At 56.0% G+C, this 19,221-nt stretch overlaps 1 protein-coding gene across 2 annotated transcripts in view; it reads right to left on the bottom strand.

Moving 5' to 3' along the window:
• Positions 1 to 222: 222 nt before the first annotated feature.
• The window catches only part of FGF18 (fibroblast growth factor 18), a 36,908-nt gene continuing 17,909 nt past the window's right edge, over positions 223 to 19,221 (bottom strand). The window contains exons 4-5 of one of the 2 annotated variants that reach the window (XM_047787017.1): positions 7,893 to 7,999; positions 223 to 854 (exon numbers count right to left, since the gene is read on the bottom strand). In XM_047787017.1, coding sequence (XP_047642973.1) covers positions 588 to 854; positions 7,893 to 7,999 — 374 coding nt within the window. In that variant the 3' untranslated portion in view covers positions 223 to 587. The remainder of the gene's footprint in view (positions 855 to 7,892; positions 8,000 to 19,221) is intronic. The other variant, XM_047786926.1, reaches the window with a different exon arrangement.

Raw genomic sequence — 19,221 nt, 5'->3', positions numbered from 1 at the left:
GAGGCGCCGAGAATTCCGAGGGGCACGCCTTCCCTGCGCGGTGTCTCGGGGCAGCTTGCAGCGGACAATAAATAAATGACTGCAAACCAGAGAGCGATTTTTGTTGGAGTTTGGGGCAGGGAGAGGGGATTGGGGAAAAGGGGAGAGAGGAATTGTTGGGGGGAGGGGGTACTACTTTCTCACTTTCTCTTTTTTTTTGCTTTTTTTGCTTTTTTTTTTTTATGCTTTTTTGCTTTCAGAACCTTTGGGAAAAAGGACTTTGGTTTCTCAGAGTGTCGTTTTCCTCATTCAAGTCCTCTGGGGACGAGTTTAGAGTTGTCTGTCCCTAGAGAGACACAAGCACCTGTGCGTAACGACAGTCCCTTGGCGTGAGTCTTTTGTCATAGGGGGTTTCAAGTCAGCAATAAAATCCTTAGCTCACCCCCTCCCCCAAGAATTTTGGTTCAGTTTTCGTCTTCTTTTAAACACAATGTACAAAAATAGAAATTCTTCCTTATTTCTTCATGTAAAAATATTCCTCTGATTGCAGTTCTCCGTGAGTGTGAGTGTGGGCTGGGGCGGCCTGGCGGGGCCACGGCGGGGCCAGCCTAGCCGGGGTGCGTGGGGCGGATCCGCCGGGACCGCTTGGTCACTGTGGTGTACTTGAAGGGCTTCTGCAGCTCTGCCTGTCCCTTGGGGTAGCGCTTCATGAAGTGCACGTCCTGCTGGTTCTCTCGGGTCTTGGGGCCCTTCCGTGGCCGCCCCTTCTTGGTGAAGCCCACGTACCAGCCAGAGTACTTGGCTGACATCAGGGCTGTGTAGTTGTTCTCCAGGACCTTCTCGATGAACACACACTCTTTGCTGGTGCCATCGGGCTGCAGGAGGAGAGAGCACGAGGAGGTGAGACGGGGGCGGGCAGGGGCAAGGGGCAGAGCTACGGAGAGTGGGCAACAGCAGGTGGCCAAGGCTTGGGATAGCCGAGTGGACAGGACCTGACCCAAGCTTTGGCCTCAGCGATTTCACTCCCTGGATCTGTCATACTGGCCCCTGCATCCTCCCCACTCACCCATCAGGGGACTAACAGACTCCCCCCATCATTTAAAGAGTCATCTCTTCTTCACTCTCCACCTACAGCCAGGAGCTTCCACCCCAGCTCCGCTAGGACAAGAGACGGAGACCTGACCCATCAAAACATCCTTTTGACTGGTGCAGAGCAAGTCAGGTGGCCTGAGCCATCCAATCCGTGTTGCTCAAGATCCCTGCATAAAGTGATCCCCCAAAACAAAGGCCGATTTAAACTTGGAGAACACGTAAGGCTAAAGTGGAGGTAGCCATTGTACCACCACGAGGGGAAATTCTGTCCGACCACAATGCCGACCTGGAGGAAGCAAAGCCAAGAGGAAGTGGATGAGCGAAACCAAGTCCTCCTCGCATCTTTCAGCTTCTGGACCGAGCTGCCTCCAATGCTCAAGTTACCTCACTGTTATGTGGGCCAATAATATCTTGTTTCCTTTAAAAGAGCTGAGACTGTGGTCTATCACATGCAATGGAAAGGTGTCCCAACCGATGGGCAATAAACCTGAGATGAAGTCAACTCCTCAACTGCCACTCAACTCCGCCGTTACACAGTTAACTGTAAATTACATTTCGTGTGGGATGTGCTCCATCTTAATATCTGGTATGAAGAGGGAGAGGAGCCTCTAAAAATAGTTTTAGCACAGCCAAACTCCAAGGCCTGTACTCATGGTTCTGAGATTTCTGGGTCCCAGGTGAACCCCCTGGGGGACTCTGCCAGGCAAGGAGCACTGGATTCAGAGTCAGAAGCTGCATCAACTCTAACACTTCCTTCAGGCTAGTTGATTCCACTCTCTAAACCTTGGACTCCTCGCCTGGACCAAACAGGGACAAGGCCTCCTGCCTCACAGAGATGTTATGGGGAATGACGCGTATCCATGGGCCTGGCGCGCAGTAGGAACTCGCTAAAACATTTCTGAAGAGCAGGTGATTTGGTCGGTCTGGCCTCCCTCCTTGGATCCGATCTGTACAAAAGGCGGTGGGAAGCAGGCTTTGAATCTCTTCCTTGAGAAAGGCAAATTGCTCCATGTGGAAGAGTGGGAAATACACAAAGCTGGAAGGCCTGAATTAGCAGCACTCGAGTTTCCAACGAACATCTCCAAATTTAGGCCGGGCCCACTCCTCGTTACGGACAGATGCCCAGCCAAGTTGGAAGCCCAGCGGTCTGGCTGTGCGTGGAGACTGAGGTGCGAGTTCCAGCCTTTTGTTTGAAGTGGAAAACGGGCTGGAGCTTCCAGGAACGTTCACCTTTGAGCGGAGGGCAAGCTCGGGCCCTGCAGACAAAGTGCTGAACTTTGCAGTAAAGGGACAGACGGGGTAAGAAAACATTCGCTGGAGCAGAGACCTTTCGAGGAGGCTGCAGAGTGGGCAGGGGGCGGGCCTGGGAGACACACACGCGGGCCCCAGAGGACATTATGGGCGGGGTGAGCAGTGAGGGGTTGTGTGAGGGAAGCTGGGGGGCCGGGGGAGGGGCCTATGAGCCTCAAGGGGGATAGAAAGCAGTGCTCTCTGGACTGGGGGAGGGGGGAGCCCTCCTGAGTAATTCTGGAAGCTGTCTGTCCAACCTAAGTCCAGGTCCCTTGGCCAGTCTCAATGGAACAGTCGGAGCAAACTGGACGAAGCCTGCTCTATGGCTGTTTCCCCACCCTAGAATATCTGCCTGGAAAATTGCTTTCGACCTACGAGGCTCAGGTCAGGGACCGCCTCCCCTGGGAAGCCTTCCCTGACTGCCACCTAGCTCCCTGGCCATTTCCTCCTCTTCCTTCAAGCCTCTACTTAAGCATCAGACTTTACTGGACTCATACACCCCCTCATCTGAACCCCCTCAACATCCATTCCTCCTCCCACCTCCCAAGAGAGCAATTCTCTATCTGCCCGCCTCCCCTCAGCAGCCCTAGAGCTTTAGGAGGTCGGGGTTGCTTGTCAGTTGCTCTCTCAGCTCAGCACAGGTCTCAAGCCAAGACAGGGGTGCTCAGAGCATCTGTGGGTAAATGGATGAGAGTTCTCCTAGGATAGAAATGATGGGGGTGGGGGGGACACCAAAAGATGGGTTCTCCTCCAAAAAGAAAATCTGCCTCCTGGATCCCCTACGAATGTCCCCGAGACAGTCACGAGCTATGAGAGGCCCCTCCTGGGGGATGTGCTGAGAAGGGGACAGAGTGAGTAGAGGGGTGGAGCGCTCTGCCTGCCTGCCTTGGTCTCCCCAGTCATTCACTCATTCATTTAGCTTTTTTTTTTTTTTTTTTGCTTTTTAGGGCCGCACTCATGGCTATGGAGGTTCCCAGGCTTGGGGTTGAACCAGAGCTTCAGCTTCCGGCCTACACCACCGCCACAGCGACGCAGGATCCAAGACCTGCCTGCGACCTACACCACAGCCCATGGCAACACGGGATCCCCAACCCAACGAGCGAGGCCAGGGATCGAACGTGCAACCTCATGGTCACTAGTTGCTGCGCCACAACGGGAACTCCTCATTTAGCATTTATTGATCGCCGACTATAGGCCAGGCATTTCATACCCACTATTTCGTTTAATCCTCCTAACTTGCTGAGGTAGCCTCTAGCTGGTAGAAGGAAATAGTTCAGAGGCAAAAATGGCTTTCCCAAGGTCATGGAGTTTGTCAAGTGGCAGAGCCAGGATCTGAATCTGTCTTTGCCACTGCAGCTCGCTTCTCTATTGTCTAGTCCCAGACAGGCAGGCTCATGAGGAGAAAGCCTATGGAACAGTGGGCGCTGCCCATCTAAACACCTCGCCTGCCCCAGAACCACAGAGCCACCATCAGCATGAAGCCAGTTCTCGGAGGTTCGAGGGCCAGCATGGTGCCAGGCACACGTGCTCATACACGTCTGGGTTGAGAAGCTGGGCTTCAAGCTGAGGTTCCCAATGCTCCAGAGGTCAGGAGCCCCTTGGGGGAGCCATGGGGCCTATGACACTCACGAGTTCCCCACCACAAACTCAGACCCAGCAGATAAGCAGCGAACAGTAGGCTGCCCGGGGCTTGACCCTCTGCCCTGACTACCTCTTCAACCCCGCAGAGATTTAAACAAAAAAAAAAAAAAAAAAAACACATGTGCTTGGGCCTCATCCTCCCAAATGCTGACTCAATTGGTTCAGGCAAGGCAGATCATCAATATTTAGAGAGGACGGGAATAGCCCATCCCAGAACCTTGGTGATTTAGTAGAATTTGATCATCTCTCCCCCTCCACCACCTCCAACCTCCGTCTTTCCAAACTGGAGTCCGATTCCTTCTATTTGATCTGAAGACTGAATTGTGATGACATCATCTGGCCCCTAGTTCTAGTCTTACTTGAAACTAGAACTCCCCCCTGAATGTTTTTAGTTACATAGGCAAAAAAAAAAAAAAGGAAAAAAAATTCTTTTTTTTTCTTTTTCTTTTTTTTTTTTTTTTTGCTTAAAGGCATTTTGAATTGGGTTTTGGTTGCTTCTCACCAAAGCAATCTTCACAAAGATGGGGTGGTGGGCACGGTACCCCCTGCCCTGAAAGGGTCGGGGGCCCTATGCTGCCCCCAAAGAGGACACACCAATGATCACACAGGAGGGGGCAGACGAGAAAAATCGAAAAATTGCCTGGTACATAGTACTCAACTCAACAACTATGTATGGAATGAAAGGAAGTACTGCATCCCTGGGTGAGGTGGATATGGGGCCCAGAGAGGTGGCATGGAGAGGGGGGACCACCTCTCTCCCAGGAGCTCGGGAGAAGAGCTCTGGCATAGGATGGGTTCAATGCAGCAGAGACGGCAGCACCGCCAAGGGTCTTGCAGCATGGGAAAAGGCTCTGCTGGGGGCTCAACGATGTGTCCAGCTGTGGCCAGATGCATGAAGACCAATACTCAGGGTCAAGACCAGCCGAGAAAGCTGTCCTCCTCCAAAGGAGCCAGGGCCTAAGCTGAGGTCAAGAGGCCCCACAGTGAAGGACCCGGCTTCAAAGGGAAGGTAACTACTGTTTACTAAGTAAGTGCCTACTAAGATAAGTGCCAGCATTCTCTTCCCATTTTACAGGTGAGGGTACTGAGACTCAGTGAGGTCAGGGCACTTTGATTCCCAGGCCTGATGGGGCTAATTCTGGCTGTAGGTGAAAAGTCAGTCCTCAAAAAGCAAGGCACCACGTGACTATTTTATTGGTGTCTCTGCAGCCTTTGGGGCAGGTGTGCGACAGATCCAGAATTGGCCCTCGTTGAGCTGCCAGCCTAGCAGGGGAGGCAGGCACAAAGACAGACAGTGACAATCCAGGTTAGCAGACCAGCAAGAGAGGGCTGTGTGAGGGGCTGTGGGCTCCGGGGTGGGTGCACAAACTAGAGGCTATGGAAGAAGGATCCAGTACTCAGGGCAGATGGTGGAGGGAAGGGCAGTCCTGGCGGAGGGCACACACAGCACACACAAAGCCTCAAGTCCCCATCCAGGGAGCGGAGGCTGGCAGTGCCATGTGTCTGTGACATGAGGGCAGAGAGGCTCTCCCCAAAGAATGCAGCCTTTCTCAGGTAGGTGGTGAGGATCCAGGAACTGGTTCTGAGCTGGGTTGGGGAGACCTGATCCTTGGGCGCTTTAGAAAGTTGAGCGGGGGCAGTGGGGCAAGGTCTGGAGGCAGCTAGAAGAACACTCTTCTCGCAAAGGTAGAAAGCCAGAAGAGGCAGGAGTTGAGGAAGGAGCAAACACACATCAGCCATCAAGGGTAATCCCAGGACCCGGCCTGACTGGCTCAGGAGTCTGTGACAGAAGAGGGACCCAAGGATCTGGGGCTTCCAGCTGCCGGAGCCAGAGAGCGTGAGGGGCGCTGGGCTAGGCAGAGGCCAACAGGGGGAACCTGCCCCCGGGGCAAAGTTGGGACAGGTGGATTCGAGGGGGATGCCCTTGGGGCCTCCCAGGCCAGCCCGGAAAGCAGGAGGGGATGATGGGGGGAGCAGCCGCAAGGGGGTTGGGAAGGAGGGGAGAGGAAGGGAGGGCCGGGGCTCCCGGGGCTGCGCCGAGCCCCACCGCCAGCTGAACCGTCCCCAATATTAATGACGGGCGAGAGGGCGAGGGGCAGGAAATCGGAGCCGGCTCCTGTGGAAGCGGTGACTCAGCGGCCAGCCGGCGGGCGGGTGGAGGGCGGCCGGCGGCGGGGAGCGGCCCGAGGGGACGGGGCTGTTCTTTTGACCCCGGGCCGGCCCTCCTGGGGTCAGGATGCCGGGAACCGCGCAGACGGGGAGGGAGGGGCGCGCGGGCACTGGCACGGCGGACTGCGTGCGCCTCCTCCTTTACACAGAAAAAGAGCGAAAAAGGGGGGCAGAAAAAGAAAAGAAAAAGAAAGCCGAGTCCACAACTGCAGGCAGGTTGGGCCTGGGAGGCGGCCCAGGCGGGCAGGAGAACAAAGCGCCTTGACGCGGGGCTGGCTGCGCCGCCACAGGAAACGCACGGCCAGGCCAGAGGACCCGGCGCCCGGCCCGCCCGCCGCCCCTGCCCCAGACCCCCTCGCCGGCCGGCTCGCCTTCGCCTCGGGACGCGCGCGGAAAGTGAATCACTAATGAAAACCACTCCTCGGCATCCCAGGGCTGCGCTCTGCGGATTACTATTATTTTGCTCTTTGAGAAGCTTCAGTTGGTGTGGGCAGGGCGGCTGGACTCCAAACCGGGCTTTGAAGCCTGCCTCGCTCCAATGTGGGACCTGGGAGGAGTGCCCGGTCGTGGCCAAGCCTCAGCTTTCTCATCTGTGCCAGGGGGATGGTGGTGGTACCAACCTCACGGGATTATTTGGGAGCATTTCTGCCCAGGGCCAGGCAGAAAGTAGGTGCTCAATTAACAGAGCCTACTGGTACCTGTTGTTATGAAGCAATCATAAGTGACAATACCCTGGCCAGCTTGGGGTCCTTGGCCTGTTACCGGCTCTCAGGGCACTTGGGTATGGGGGAGGGGAAGAGGAATAAAAGTTGGGGGTTTCAGGAAGCCCAAACCACTGGCTTAAACAGGAATTGAGATCAGGCTTCTCTCCCTCCAACAAGGTGTAACAGATGCAAATCATCACCCTGGGCCTTGCCCCCAAGCAGCAGAAGCTGTCCTCCTTGGAATCTGGGGTTGCCCTCTACCCACCCCCCACGCCACCTGTAAGCAGAAATCACCCTTGTACAAGCTGGAAAGGGGGTGAGCAGAGTCCCCGCAGAGAGAAGGGAACATGGGGCCTGATTCCACCATAGAGCTACTGCCAGTAACACCTTCCACTGGAACATCCAAAGGAAGCAAGTGTGTGAGCTTCACCAACAAGGACACACAGCAAAAGCAGGAGGCTCAGCACCCCTGGCTTGTGGGTCCACCCTCACCCCTCGCCCCTGCTGTGTAATGTGTTTCGTGCAGCTCTCTAGCCTGTCCCAAAGAAATAAAATCCTCCTGAAAGGCTAGAATCAGAAGGCCCAGCACTGATGAGGCTGCTGGGTTCCGGAGGCACTGCTTCCAGGAATCGTTAACCCCTGATGATTGTGAAAACAATGCTGCAGCCCCCCAGCCCTTGGCCTGCTGGTCCCCTGTTCCCAGACGTAAGGTACATTCGGGCAGGGAGCCCCAGAACCCCTCGTGGATTCTCCCACTCAAGAGCAAGCTCCACCTCCACCAGGAGAGATCAGAGTGCTGTAAGCTCCCCTGGGTCACAGCCACGGATCCCTCCGCCTGGGGGGCCAGAGACGAGGTGGGAGTGGTGAGAGGAAGCGATCTCTCTCTCTCTCTCTCTCTCACACACACACACACACACTCACAGGTGCTTCCATTTGAAGCTGACCGGGCCTTGGACACACTGTTCCAGCTACCCAGAGCTGCCAAGGGGACCCACCCAATTCCAGGCCATCACTCACCTTCCCCACAAGCTTGCCTTTCCGGTTCATACACAGGTAGAATTCCGTCTCCTTGCCCTTGATCCGGACTTGACTCCCGAAGGTATCTGTCTCCACTAGGAGCTGGGCTTCGAAAGGCAGAAGGAGAACAAGACACATTTTTTTACCGGGGATAGTGGCGTGGCCTAAAGACTCAGCAATAGAATTCCTGACAATGTCCCAGGACCCCACACTGCCCAAAATCGGGCCCAGGGGACACCTCTGACAGGTCTCATGGGAGCCCCCTGCCCCTCAGGCAGGGAGAGAAGCTGCCTGACACCTGTTCCCCGCCCCCAGCCCCTCTGGACTCTATTTGGGACACAGATCGCTCCAGCCAGAGGGACATTCTGTCCCCTGTGGTGAAAGATCAAAAGATCGGTGTGCCTTCTCTCGCCCTCATCACCCACACACCCCCCCCCCTTAACTCCCTTTCCCAAAGCAGGGCCGACAGCCAAACAAATAACCCCAGAGAAGCAGGAGTCTCTGGACTAAGGGATCAGACAGATGCTCGTGAGCTCGCTCACACACACACACACAAACTGCCTTGGGGAATGCCAAGCTACTTCCTCCAAAACTTAGGTCAGAGGCCCCTTCCTCCAGGGCAAATATCTGGAGTGTCCCCTCCCCACCTCCCCCGGGGATATGGAGGTGAGGGAGTGCCCTGTCCACTTGGGTGGGAAAGGGCCTGGGAGCAGTGGTTCAAGGCCCTGGGGAAAGGATGCTCTCTGCATAAAATTTCACTTTCCTCAATCAAAGCCACTGATGTTGAGGGGTAACCAACTCCCAGGAGCCCAGAAGTCCCAATTAGGACCCAACATCCCCTAGTCCAGAGTTGGGGACCCCATGCTAAACCACCCATGCTCCATAGAGCCCCCCTCCGGACTGGGGGTGTCCAGAGCTGATCCCCAAAGGCCTGACTGAACAAGGACATCAAGTGGCCAAAGGGTGACTGCCTCAATTAGGGATACTGCAAGCCCCCTCCCTGACACTCTGCCAGTCCACGTTTTCTGTACAGTAGGGTGCCGTGTGACTTTGGTAGGTCATGTGCTTTTCCTGAGCTTGAATTCCTAGGCCCATTCCCCCGCCCCGCAACCATCTCCCTCCAACCCCTCCAAAGCTGCCTTCTTTGCCTATGACCCCCCCATTCTGTCCCTCCCTCCTTTGACCTTTTGTTTCCCAGCACCTGCCCCTCCCTCACCCACAAAACTGTAATTTCAGTGGCAAGGGACTTGCTTCTCCATAACAAAAATCATAGCCCTAAATACAGTATCCTTGGAGCCACAAAGAGTGTAGCTCCGTGCCCCTAAAATACACTAGGTATGATTTTAATAAAAAAAATTTTTAAATATATACCCTGGTGCCCTGCTGTGAAAATTAAAACCATCTGGAACTCAGGATTTCCAATAATTAATCTAGCCCTCCTTTGACACCACAACTAATTAAAATATGATACCCATCTTTCCAAGGGAAAAAAGAAGAATTTACATAAAATTTAAAGATCTAACAAGAATTTAGTAATTCTAGGAACAAGGGTGGGGGGCACATTCTTCTCTCCACCTTCCCCCATCCCCAGTAAACACGGAGTTGAGAATATTAACCAACATCAAGATAAGGGGTTACAAGCCCTCCAGGCTGGCTGTTCCCCTTAATTCAAACGCCCTATAAGTCTCCTGTTAGCTTGGTCCCTGGGAACCAAGGGCCAAGCATCAGAGCAGCTCTGGGACTTGCCTTCTGTATCTCTTCACAAAGCTCAGGGCCCCCATGGGATGGGGGTTGTTGGGGGGTCAGAAGGGTCCTCAACTCCGAGGAGTTTCTGATGAAGGCAGCGTATGTAAGGGGAAAGGTGAGAGCTTTGGCATGCACAGATATGGCTCTGAATTCCTGACCCCACTTGCCACCTGTCTGACCTTGGGCCTCAGTCTCTTCATCTGTCAAATGGGGCTAGTCAGTCATCCCTACTGGTCAACAGCTATTTCAAGGCTTCCCTAAAATGATGCTATAAAGGATCCAGCACCCTGGGTTCAGAGGCTCGGATAGGGGAAGCTCAGTAAGTTGTTTAAGTTTCCTAATGACTGCAAAACAAAACTATTTTCCCAGAAAAAAAAAAAAAAGAGTGGAAAAAAAAGGCAGAGGCAGAGCAGAATTGGCCTCCCCAAGGTGCTCCCACTGTCCCCAACTTCCTCAGCATCCTCCAGGGTCGCTGGTACCCCACACTGTGAGTCTCTCGGAAGATGCCTTAGGCTGGGATTCATGGGGTCTGATTCCATTTCTGCCACGGCCATCCTGGCTGTGTGACCTTGAGCAAACCCCACACCCCTCTGAGACTCAGTTTCCTCACCCCTACCGTGGAGATGGGGCTTGACCCTATTCTGATTGTCTCCCGGTTTGGAGAGGGGGAGGGACAGGAAACTGTAAGAAGAGGGGGAGCCCGCAGGGGCCAGACCCAGGACCCCAAGTGAGTCCCAGAGGGAAACAGCTCTGTCTGCCAGGGCCTCTGTCCTCAGAACAGCTCCGGCTGCATGCTAAAGTTACACATCCCCAGGGAGGGTGGGTGTCTTGGTTCCCTTTTTACAGTGTAGGAAACTGAGGTTCGGAGAAGCAACCCTGCTGGAAGGGCTGACCTCAGCTCTGCCTGGCTCTTCTTGCTGAGGCCGGGATCCCAGAGGAGGGCCCCCAGTTCTAGGGAGACTTGGCTCAGAGCACAGCCCCCACCTCTGCTCAACCACGGCATCTCGGGAAGCTCTGGTCTCTGCCTAAGCCATCCGCAGGGCCTGGGGAGGGGCTCGACTGCACCTCCCCCCCCCCAAGCCTCGCCACCCCCACCCCAGCGTGGGGAGAGTCTGCACCCAGGGGGCCAGAAATCTGTTCTTCCCCCTCAACCGCAACAAGCCATGGAGTGACCTAGACTCCGCTCGGGCGCATGACATAATGAGGAGGGAGCCGGGCCAGAATTATGTAAAGTCTTTGGGGAGCAATAGCAGCAGCAGTTCTCAGAAAGAGAGAAAGAGAGACTCCGCCCACCCAGACCAGGTCTGCCCCAGAGCCTGCCCGGTTCTCAGCATCACGCGCCCCTTGTCTCATGACCTAAGACCCCAAGGCCCCCAGATGCAGCCCTCAGGAGCTAGAAACCTCATCTCCGTTCGCATCCATTCTCACGTCTGTCCCAGGCCAGGTGGGGGGTGGGGGGGACACTATCTCCCTCCTCTCCAGCCTGGCATCCCCTCCTCCTCTCTCTGCCACTCTTGCCCCCCCAGCAGTCTCTCAACCCATCAGCCAGAGGGATCCTGTGAAAGTAGAAAACGAACTGTGTCCCCTCCCTGCTAAAGTCTCCCAAGGATCTCCAACCCACTCAAATGCCAGATTCTTTATGGGGACCCTTAAGGGGCACTCAATCTGGCCCCTGCTGCCTGCCCCCACCTCCCACCCTCACTCACAGCCCACTGGCCACACACCCCCTTGGTGCTCCTCCTCTAACACACCAAGCACACACCCACCCCAGGGCCTTTGCACTTCTCCTCTGCCTGGAGCTGGCTTTGCCCAGAGTTTCCCATAAGCAGCGGCTTCTCATCTCCTAGGCTGACATCTCAACTCAAATGTCACCTCCTCAGGAGGTTCCCATCGTGGCTCAGTGGTAATGAACCTGACTAGTATCTATGAGGACACGGGTTCCATCCCTGGCCTTGCTGAGTGGGTTAAGGACCCGGTGTTGCTGTGCTCTGTGGTATAGGTTGCAGATGCAGCTTGGATCTGGCGTTGCTGTGGCTGTGGTGTAGGCCAGCAGCTGTAGCTCTGATTCGACCCCTAGCCTAAGGAACCTCCCTATGCCACGGGTGCGGTCCTAAATAGCAAAAATAAAATTTAAAAAATAAATAAATAAAAACAGGCAGGATTCACACCCAGGCAGGCTGCTAACCCAGAAATCTGGGTCTTAGCCTGTCTCCCCCGCCGGTCACTTTGCCTCCATGCCACTCCCTTTGCGGAGGGCAGGAGCAGAGAATGAACAAACACCAAGGGCGGGCAGGAAAGGTCTTGGCTTTGACCTCAGCTTCTTAGGGCTGAGGTCTGTGGGTGGGGATGCCCAAAGAGCCAAAGGTTGGGGTCCAGACCTCCCCAGTTCCACCCCCACAGGACCCGGAGGGAGGAAGGGGTACCTACGGTCATCCTGAGGAACGTACCTTCTAGATGATTCTGGGATATGGGGGGAGCTTAGAGGAGCAGCTAAATCTGGGTTTAAACCACAGCCAGAGAGGTAGGAAATGGCTTCAGATCTGGTTTGGACCAGAAGGAAAGGCTGCATGCACCAGAAGACAAGCAAGGACAGGATGGGGGTGCCCCACAGCTCAGTTCCCCGAAGGGAAAGGCCACAGGGCCAGGCCCACCAGGGGCCACGGAGCAGGAGCCCAGCGCCTGCCCATGGCTGGGGGCCGGGAGCTCGAAGGGCCCAGTCCCTTCTCCAGCATCGGAGAGGGAAGCAGACAAGGGAGAAGAGGAAGGAGAAAGCAAAGGAGCTGGAAAGAAAGGCCTCTCTAGAAAAACCCACACTGTCTTTCCCGCCCCACCCTGGATTTCTCTTAAATGCCCAGAGTAACAATGACAATGAACAAAATAACTCTAATTCTTATTTGAGCATCTACCATTCGTCAGACCCTGTGCTTAGAGCCTGAACATGAAATGCCCCAACAACCCTATGAGGTAGGAACTCTCACGCCCATTTTATAGATGAAGAAACCGAGCGGTTAAGTTACAATCCAGCATCACACAGTAGGACCAGGAGTCAGAACACAGGCAGAGTAATGCCGGAGCTAGTCTGAGATAGAGAGATTCAGACAGAGGTAGGCAGAGCGGGACAGGCAGGCCGGCGATGGCAGAGGAAGGAGAACTGACTTTGCTGGATTGACTGGCCGATTGCGGTAGGATTCTCTAGCCGTGCTTCCCTGCATGCAATCCAGGGCCTTGCTTTGAACACTTTGGGTTTGAAGGGTAGGAAACAGCAGGGAAATACAGAGCGGCAGAGACCCCGAGAGACACATACAAAGAGGAACACAGGAGACAGGACCCAGAGAAAGGCAACTGGAGGAAACTCAGCTGGAGAATCAGTCTCTCTTGCCCCCAAGCCTCGGGGTAAAGCCCCCAAGACCTGAGAGAGCAGCGAGGAGCCGGGAGCCAGTGAGAGGCTGTTCAGAGCCGGCCCGCACCCAGGCCAAGCACAGGGTGGCCAACAGCCGGCTGGCCGCTACAGTTCAGAGGCTGACAGGGCTGCTGGCCACTTTCCAGGCATCATTCTCCAGCAAGGAAACGTCCTTGCTACAAAAGGCACGGGGAGGTCAGACGGAATCAGTGCTCCCTTCCTCCCCTCTGAAGGGGGACCAGGTCGAAGGGAGAGGAGAGAAGTGGGGGCGGGGGGAGGGATCCTTTCTGGAGATGTTTCAACATTGCTGTTCACACACACACACACACACACACATACACCTCCGCCCCTGTGGCCTTTCTCCAAAGGTGCTCATGGTTCCCTTTCTCCTAACGTCCCCCAAGGAGGTTGGCAGGCCACGTGGGCTTGCTGGAAAGAAAGAGGGAAAGAATCGATAGGATTGATCAGGAGCTATATTTAATCCTAGCTGGAGCCCTCATGTGGCCATTTGAGCTGCAGAGTCAGCAGGGGTGGGTGGCCACTCCTCACTGGGGACAGAAGTCATGGGGCAGGTGCTCAGAGGGCAAGGGGTTGAGAAGGAGATCTGAATGCCCCTTCCCAGCCGGGAGAAGCCCTCGGGCTCTGTGGCTCACTGCACACCTTTGCGTGATGCAAGGCTGGCGGGAAGGGAGGACAGGAGAGGAGGTGGGAGGGAGGACGGGAGAGGAGGTGGGAGGGAGCACGGATTCCCCAACCACCTACTGTGTGCTGAGCTCTGTGCCCAGGGCAGGGGGCCGTCCACACTCCCAGCGGCACTCATGGGTCACCCACGAATTCACCAGCTCAGGCATATATTGAGCATTGGTTTGTGGCTGGCTCTGCGCATGGGGAGACAGAAGCCGCCTAGCCTTAGAGGTGGCACTCTAGCGGGAAATGCAGAGAGCAAGTAACTAATACACAATGGAATGGCAGACAGCAAGAAGTGCTAGGAAGAGAGGACAGAGAGAGGATTTCTCTGGTAAGGGGACAACTGAACAGTAGTCTGAGTGAAGGGAGGGAGCAAAAGGCTGAGGATGTCCGGGAGAAAGGCAAGGGCACTCCGGCCTGAGGTTGGAGCAAAGGCCCTTGGCTGGGGAGAGGCCTGGCGAGTCATGTTCAAGGGGCAGGATGCTGGATGGGGCTGCAGCAGAGCAGGCGAGGAGGAGGGCAGTGGAATCAAAAGTTGGAGGGCTAGTCAGGAGCCAGGGCATGCCAGGACTTGGATTTCATTCTGAATGAGATGAGAGCCTTTGACTGACACATTCTGGACTGCTGCATGGAGCATCAGACTCAGAGAGAAAGTTGGGGGGCTGGGGCAGGGGTGTATATTGCCTCAGCCACCCCAAGCAGCCCAAAGGACCTGGCCCCTTGCTGAAGCACGGCCCTCCAGCAGGTACCAGGATGAGGCAAAGGAGACTAGAGGGCCCCCTCCCACTTCCATCACCAGCTCAGCAAAAGCTCTGAAAGACCCCACATACCTTCCTGGGCGAGACACGCAAGTCAGCCTCTGACTGTGCTGTGCGTTGCCCCATAATTATGTTTACTCATTCGCCTAGTAACCTTTTTAAAATTTTGTGGGCGCCCCACGGCATATGGAGTTCCTGAGCTAAGGATCAGATGCAGCTACAGTGGCAACCTATGCTTGCAGCAACGAGGGATCCTTAACCCGCGCGGTGCCAAGCCATGCCGGGCCAGGGATCAAACTTGTGTCCCAGTGCTCCAGAGATGCCCCGATCCCATTGCACCACAGCAGGAACTCCCATCTAGTAACTTTTAAGGAGGACCTGCTTTCTGACAGACCATGTACTAGGCAAAAAGCTTTTTATTTTTTTAATGATTTTGTACTTTTTCCATTACAGTTGGTTTACAGTGTTCTGTCTGCAAAATGTTTATTGCTTTCAAGGATCTCGTGTTCTCAGAGGGGCAAGGGTGAGCCAGGGTGGGCTCAGGAAGGGTGCCTCGTGGGGCACAGCCCATGCCGGAGGCAGGCTGGCACCCCGTGACCCTGAGCAAGCAACGGCGACACAGCAGGAATCACAGACTAAGCCAAGGCCAAGCTGGAGGAATCCCAGGGGTACCAGCTCTATGCCTCACCCCCTGCCTCCCCAACAACGTGAGGAAACCCAGGTGCAGGGAGGGACAGGAAGGGCCTGAGGGGACCCAGAGAGTGAGGGGCCCGGGCTCTTCTTCATGGAGAGTCAGCCCCTAGGAAAGAGCAAGGGTTCTGGCCTGGGAGCTCCTGAGGACTGGGACCAGGTGTGTCTCCCTCAAAGCTGTATCACCAAGTGAGAGAGGGACCCCTGTGTGACCTGAGAGACCAGACCACACCCAACAGAAGGATCCAAACACTCTTCCACATCCAGCCTGAGACAGCAGCCAGAGCACGGCCAGACAACCCTGCTGCATGCAATTATGCTAAAGGAGCCTCTTCTCCCTGCAGCACGTCAGGCCCCACTGATGAGAGAGAGGCAGCGTCCCTCTGGAAGCTCCAGGGACCCGTTCCCGTGAGGGGCACCCTGATCTGAGCCCATGACGGATCCCCCAGTCCCCGTATGACAGCAATGAGTCCAGGTGGTTATTATGAATGGTCTTGCTTTAGTAATCATATATCATCTTTGAGCATAAGGTAGCCTCTCATTTCAAATACCCCGATTTGGAAAAGAGTAACCAGGATTAGAAAGGGCTAACTCACAGCTAAGGTCTCCAGCTCGTAAGTGATGGAGCCGAGCTTCAAATCCCTTCTGATTCCAGAGGCCAGAGGCTCAGCCTCGCCAGAGACCACCTCCCTGGCTGTCGTAGCACCTCCAGGGGTCTGCTCAGGCCTGTCTGACCACTGTCAGTCTTGGAGGCTGGCCTACTGCAAAACCTTGGGTGTTAGGGGTTTTTGTTCTTATCAAGTAGAGAAGTTCTTTCTTGAAATGAAAGCAGGCAGGAATAGCCAATCACAAGACTTATAAAAGCCAAAGGGCCCCCACAGCACCATCCCCTATGCGGGGGGGCCCCCATCCCTCCCTGAAGGCTGGCCCAGGTGACCTCTCCTCTGCTAAGACTCAAGTCTCATCACCCAGCAGCCCTGCTTCTTGCAGCCAGGGGGTGCTTATGCCCCCACATCCCAGCTGGAGGCAGGTGGAGTAGAGCCTTCTCCTCCTCCTCTGGCAGGTGAAGAAACTGAGCCCAGAGCCAGACATGCCCGTCCCAGGCACTGAGAGCTGCTCCATGGCAGAGCTGCCACTGAAGCCAGGGATCCTGCCTGCTGGTCCAGGGCGGTTTCATCAAGGTAGCACCTACCTGCGAGACAGCAGGGACCAGGAAGGACCAAGGGCAGGAAAGGGAGGGGCGATGTAATAATCCCAGATGGGCAGGGGGCCTCCCCCCCCCACCCCGTGTCCCCGCATAGCCAGGGAGACTTACTACCTAAGCCTCGAGCCCCCTGGCTACCATACCTCTCTCTCCAGAACCCAAACCAAAGCTAAGAAAGTCCTTCATTCATGAAATAGCCACCCTCAGGGCCCTCCAAGTGCTCTGGGAAAGCTTCGGGAGCCAAGGGGAGACCCTCTTGGAGAAGAGCCTGGTCTAGAAGCCTGGCTGCATCGATGCAGATTTCACAAAAGACTGCTTGCCACTGTAAAGCCGACCGAGAGCTCCTGGGCAGGGCCCCCGGACAAAGGTGGGCCTGGGTCTTGCACCTGCCCGTGGAGGCTAGTGCCTCAGGAGGCCATCGAATCTGAGATTCTGCAGGTCCTACAGACTCACATCTGAGATTCCAAGGGTTTGTGGGGATTCCAGACTGCAGGCATTTACTGGGATGGTTTAGACCTGATGTTTGCTGAACTTCCCAGATGGCATTCTCGCTGTGTATGAATGCGGGTCTCAGATTACTCCCTGCTTTCAGCTGGACAGAGCTCTGGGAAGGAGGCCGTGGCTTCCTGGACCGTCCTGGGCCCCCTGGCCTGACTAAGGACCCCTAGCCTCCCCTCCCCCATAGGCAGGGCCGCCCTCTAACGCAGCCCCATCCTCCTGGCTGCCTTGGCCCCATAAATCACCCTCCCAATAATATTTGTATTGATTATCTAGATTGGAAGCCTCAATTGGCTCCATTGTCTCACTTCCTCTCCCAGGGCTCACAGATGGGGTCCCTTCGCCTCATCTGCGTTTCTAATGCGACATTTAAAGGGAGCAGCATCCACGGCCAGCAAGGTCCCCTTGCTGCGCTGGGTGTCAGGGGGTTGGAGGAGTGATAAACATATGCCTCGACAGAGAATCATTCGATTGAGAGTTTGTGGAGCTGGAGGGGAAGCCAAGATGGGCAAGGCCGTGGCCGCTCCAAGGGTGGTGGCCCTGAAGCCCCAAGGCGCTCGTTAGAAATGCAGAGCTCGGGCCCCACCCCAGAGCCTCCAAAGCAGCATCAGCATTTTAACGAGCTCCCTCCGTGAGTGATTCGGAGGCACGCTGATTTGTAAGAGCCACCGCTCTAGCCTCGCCCATGTGATGTCAGCAGGGAGAGGGAGGCCCAGAGAAGACAAGGTCAGGGCAGGTGAGCTCCCCTGACTCTCCAGCTCGTGCAGAGGGAACGAGGCGGCAAGTGGCTTCTGGAGCGGGGGGGGCCAGCCATTTCTGGCCCCTTCTCCCTCCCAAACTCCTGACTCCTATCTCAGAGCCTGGACAGATGGTCCAGACCAGAGCCTGACCCCCCTGTACTCTCCCAGCCCGGAGGGGCCAGCGAGAGCTCCCGGGACTCCCCAGGCGGGCACCTCCCTCCCGCCCCAGCCAGCCAGCTGCCCCTTCCCTGGCAGCAACTGGACAGCAGATCCCAGGGAAAACCCGCACCTGGATCTGCCCCGCACAGCCAGGCGCCCACGGAGGGGGGCCCAGAGAGACGAGGCCCCAGAGAGGCGGCCAGCAGAGGGCCTGGGAGAGGTGGGGTGGGGGGAGGGATGGAAAGCCGTGGTCAGAGGGAGGGAAGCAGGGAGAGAGACAGATCGCGGCGAGGGGGGAGACTGGGAGATGGGCAGAAAGAACCAGGAGAGGAGAACGACCCAAAGAGAGAAATGCCAGTAAAGCCAGAAAAGAAGAAGGGGGCAGAGGGAGGGAGGGGAATGGAGGCCGGAAAGAGACACGGGGCAGGAGGAGAAGGGGAGGCAGCTGGCCTGGAGAAGCGGGAGCCCGGCGTGGCCCAGCCCTGCCCGGCCTGGCCCAGCCCCCAGTGGCAGTGCAGCTGCCACACTTGGGCCCTACCATGAGGTCAGTCCTGCCCCGGGGCTGAGGGAAAATAAATGGTGTCCAAGATAAAAGGTCCCAGAAAGTATTTGTCTTGTTGTCATGTCTTGACGGCAATGGGCAGGGGCTGGCGGGCAGGCGGGGCACCATCTCGGCAAAGCCCAGGCTGGCAGGCTCAGCCACACACACACACACACACACACACACACACACACACAGAGGACCCTGGCCTCAGCCTGCCACCCACAGCCCCAGCTCCCCCCAGCTCAGGCTGGGGCCTGAGACACCTCCCAGAGCTTGGGTCTGGGAGGCCAGGAAGTAGCAGGGACACGGTCAGTATTTGCTCAGGGTCTGGCCCCAAATCCACCCTCCAAGCTCTAGGAAGGAGGAGTCCTGCTTGCTTCCCCCACTGCTGAGGGTCTCTGTGGGTGGGGGGCTTGGGGAGGGAAGGGAGTCAGGGTCGCACATCTCCCAGACCCCTTGCAGAGGAAGCTTGGGGTAGGTGATGGTTCCTAAACACCCCAGAGGAAAGCTGGGCAGTTCCAGGGTCAAGGGCGGGTCAAGGAGACCCCATGGCCCAAAGTGCTGTGAGTGCTCATGCCCCACAGGTGCACAAGCTCAAGCCCCCCCCCCCCAGCACATACGCACACAGCTCACACATATGTACATATGTGCACACACTCACACCAGGCGGATTTCCACCACCAACAGCAGCATCCAAAAAGCAGTCCCCAGAGTTCCTCCCTCTCTGAGTATCTGAACCTGGGGCAGATGAGCAATGCCACCAGGAGCAGCAACCTTTTTAGGCCATCAGGCAAGCCACTAATACCCAGGACGACTGGCCTTAATGGGGCATTTACCAGCAAGAGGGTGTCTTCCGTTATTACTCTCCTAACAAGGCTCTCAGGGCTGCATGACTGCATCCCC

Source organism: Phacochoerus africanus, chromosome 1 (assembly GCF_016906955.1).
Source record: "Phacochoerus africanus isolate WHEZ1 chromosome 1, ROS_Pafr_v1, whole genome shotgun sequence".
NCBI classification, from domain to species: Eukaryota; Metazoa; Chordata; class Mammalia; order Artiodactyla; family Suidae; genus Phacochoerus; species Phacochoerus africanus.
The sequence above is the reverse complement of the archived record's forward strand: the minus strand, read 5'-3'. Positions and strand labels throughout refer to the sequence as shown.